This window comes from Eumetopias jubatus, unplaced genomic scaffold (genome assembly GCF_037043125.1).
Source record: "Eumetopias jubatus isolate StellerSeaLion01/CBP00866 unplaced genomic scaffold, mEumJub1_p1.0 scaffold_15, whole genome shotgun sequence".
Taxonomy (NCBI): domain Eukaryota; kingdom Metazoa; phylum Chordata; class Mammalia; order Carnivora; family Otariidae; genus Eumetopias; species Eumetopias jubatus.
Window position 1 is genome coordinate 82,926,007 of NW_028274821.1, and position 3,532 is coordinate 82,929,538.

A 3,532-nucleotide genomic window follows, 5' to 3' on the forward strand; every position below is an offset into this window, starting at 1 on the left:
GGGTGGCTCAGATGGTTAAGCATCTGCCTTCGGCTCAGGTCATGATCCCGGAGACCTGGGATCGAGTCCCGCGTCAGGCTCCCTGCTCCTTGGGAGCCTGCTTCTCCCTCTGCCTCTCTCTCTCTCTGTCTCTCATGAATAAATAAATAAAAATCTTTAAAAAAAATTATCACTGTGAATCTCATAAGAGCTAGCAAAATAGAAGTCAATGTCCAGCTCCCAAGAAGCTAAGCACAGCCAATTTGTTTTCTTCATTGTTGAAATAGTTCACTGTTCCTTGTTTTATAGTTCCTTATGCAGCAGAGTACTTAGCTTTGCATTTTCTTTGTATATCTTATTGAAAATGTAAATAAAATTAAATATATGAAATAGAATTTACACACATCAGAGTAAGATGCTCACACTATGACAAGCCCATAGAAACTGAGGCTAAGATGTGGAATAGCAGAATCATGGTCCCTTTCACGTTCACTTTTGGGCCAGTATTCACTCACTGAATGGAACAGATGTAAAATTGCCATCCCTATTTATCTAAACTGTTCCCTTCCCCTAACTTTCTGATATACACCAGTACACTTCCCACAAGCAAGCACACCAAGTTAGACGTGACCATAATTAACTTCACTGTCTTTGCTTCAGTTCAGATTTCACAGTAATATTCTCATATTTCTTCAAAACTGTGGCCTAGTGACTCATTATCATCCACTTTGATAACTGAAGATAAATGGTCTGGGGAAGGGGTTCTCAAGGCAGGCTGATGAGGAGCCCTGAGCACGTGGGGCATGTGTTCACTGCCCTGTCAGAACACCACATCAAGAGCTGAATCTGGAGTTCCATAAGGTAGCCAGGCCATCCTTCCCTCGTCTCTCCAAAACCAGCCATGCTCAAACTTTCCCACTGCTTTCAACTTAACTAACCAAAATGGCTCTTTGGCAGGCTAATCAGGAGTCCTCCCTCCCCCGTCCAAGCAGCCTGTGAAGCGCATTCTTGACATCCTTGTTGCGGAGGCTGTACACAAAAGGGTTGGCCAAAGGTGTAATGGCGGTGTACATCACAGCAGCCGCCATGTCCTGTTCCTGAGAGTCCTGGGAAGGAGGCTGGAAATAGACCCAAATGATGGTGCCATAGAGGAAGCCAACTATGGTGAGGTGGGATCCACAGGTGGAGACTGCACGGTGGCGACCAGCAGCTGAAGGCAAACGTAGGATGGTGGCCCCAATGCATGCATAGGAGAGTACAATGAGGGCACAGGGGCCTAGCATGAGGAAGCCACCCTCCAAGAATATGGCCAGCTCATTGGAATGTATGTCAGAGCAAGAGGCTCGCAGAAGTGGTCGGTGGTCACAAAAGAAATGGGGAAGTTTAACGTTGCCTTCAGCATCCCCAGCCCAGTAAAGAGGCAAGAGAAGTCCCACATGCAGCATGGTGTGCACTATGGACACCACCCAGCTCAAGGCCAGTAAGAAGGCACAGAGTTGGCGATTCATCACTGAATGGTAGTGTAGGGGATTACAGATGGCCATGTAACGATCCAGGGCCATGATAGAAATAACAAGTGTATCCGTAACTCCAAATGCATAGAAGAAAAAGAACTGGGCCAAGCAGCGGGCAGCAGAAATGGCTGGGTAATTAGAGACCAGATGGATCAACAACTGGGGCAGGGTGACTGTGGACAGCCCCATGTCTATCATGGAGAGACCACGGAGGAGATAATACATAGGTGAGTGGAGCCTGGAGTCCCTGGAGATAAGCAGCACTAGAGTCACGTTCCCTATTATGGTGACCAGGTAAATAGCCAGGAACAGGAAGAAAAGGAGACTTGCGGAGACTCTAGCTTTTGAGAACCCAAGGAGCAAGAAGACTGGAGAATGTGAAGCATTAGGGGTGCAGCCCATGATGAGTGACAAAGAGCCTGCCTGAAAGAGAGTTTGAATCAAAGAGCAAGTCATAGGTAGTAGGCTGGGGATGATAATATTTCTAGTTGATTTATTTATGTTACTCAAGCTCCTTAATGACTTAAATTCAACTGACCACATGGTCCTTCTGCTAGGTCTATGACTTCACTCCTGTAATTTATTAAAGCATTTTTTTCCTACTTCCTTTTCATCCACTCTAGTGGCTCATTTTCCATAATCTATAAACCTTGACAAATTCCCTCAGCCAGTTATAAACCCTTCATTCAATAGTGTCTTTTCATCCTACTGTTGCTTATCTCCTTCCAATGGCAAACTTCAGGAAAAAATTCCTATACTCACTGGCTCTAACTCTTCGTCTTCAATTCACACTTCATCCCACTGTAATCCTCATGATTTCTTCTCTCCGAACCTGTAAGGAACATAATGTATCATTTAATATGTAACATATAAAGAAATGGTTTATTATAAATAGTTCGTGTTTATAGTGAAATTGCTTCAGGTTGTCATAAAGTAACTTGTTTTTACTCTTGATTCCACTTTGTTGGTTAATGGCATCACCATAATCATCCATCTGGTTGTCCAAAGCAAAAGCTGGAGGAATCTCTCCCTCATCTCCACATATTCAATCACTCCTTGACTTCCACATTTATCCTTATGTTCATCCTTTGCCCTTAATCCACTCACAGTGTTTAAGCTTCAGCATTTCTGACCAGTGCTAACTTCATAGCCTCATGACTAGTTTCTCTACTTATCTCCCCTGATAGATCTTCCATACTGATGCCAGAAGAAAACTTTCAACATGTGATTCCCTATTTAACGAGTCAGGGCCTTCAGAATAGAATCCAAATAGCTTCATCTGGTTTTTGAAGAACTTTTGTTGTCAATAACTAACCTATCTTAACAAGTTCATGCTGAGACATCTACTCAGTATGTTTAAAACTAGACACTTCTTTTTTAGTTTTCTGAACATGGTAAGCTGAGCATTTCTGTAGATCTTCACATGTTATTTTGAAAGCTTCAGCTTGCTGAAATATGAGGTACTAAGCACCTTCCCACTTAACATAGGTAGAAATTTTGAGAAAATATAACAATCATCCTTTTAAATTCATAACTGAGTGTTTAAGAATGCAAAGGAAATACAAGGGTTGATAATCAAGGAGGGATATGAAAAACTAATCTCTAAACTGTCCACAAGGAGGGCATGTGTTGTGATGAGCCCTGGGTGTTATACACAACTAATGAATCACTGAACACTACATCAAAAACTAATGATGTACTATATGCTGGCTAACTGAACATAATAAAAAATAAAATACAATAAACTGTCCACAATGGCATACGTGGTGGTGGTAACAGGTAGGTGGGAGGGGTATACCATTAGACTTCATTGTCCAGAAGCTAGACGACAAATAACCCCCATGTGGAACAGGAGGTGAGAGTGTAGGCCTGTGTGAGGCAAAAGGTAGACACCACCACATTAATTCAGGACATTCAAAAGGGTAAGCCTTCAATGAAAGAATATTACACAAACAGGAAAATGTATATATACCAGTATCTACAGGACACCCAAAGAAAACTCATATCTCTCATCCTGTACTTCCTGGAGAGGAAATGTC

General features: G+C 42.6%; 1 protein-coding gene across 1 annotated transcript; it reads right to left on the reverse strand.

Moving 5' to 3' along the window:
* Positions 1-941: 941 nt before the first annotated feature.
* OR1B1 (olfactory receptor family 1 subfamily B member 1) lies at positions 942-1,895 on the reverse strand. Its single transcript, XM_028107607.1, has one exon. The coding sequence runs from the start codon at positions 1,893-1,895 to the stop codon at positions 942-944; it is 954 nt and encodes a 317-aa protein (XP_027963408.1).
* Between the last annotated feature and the right edge of the window lie 1,637 nt (positions 1,896-3,532).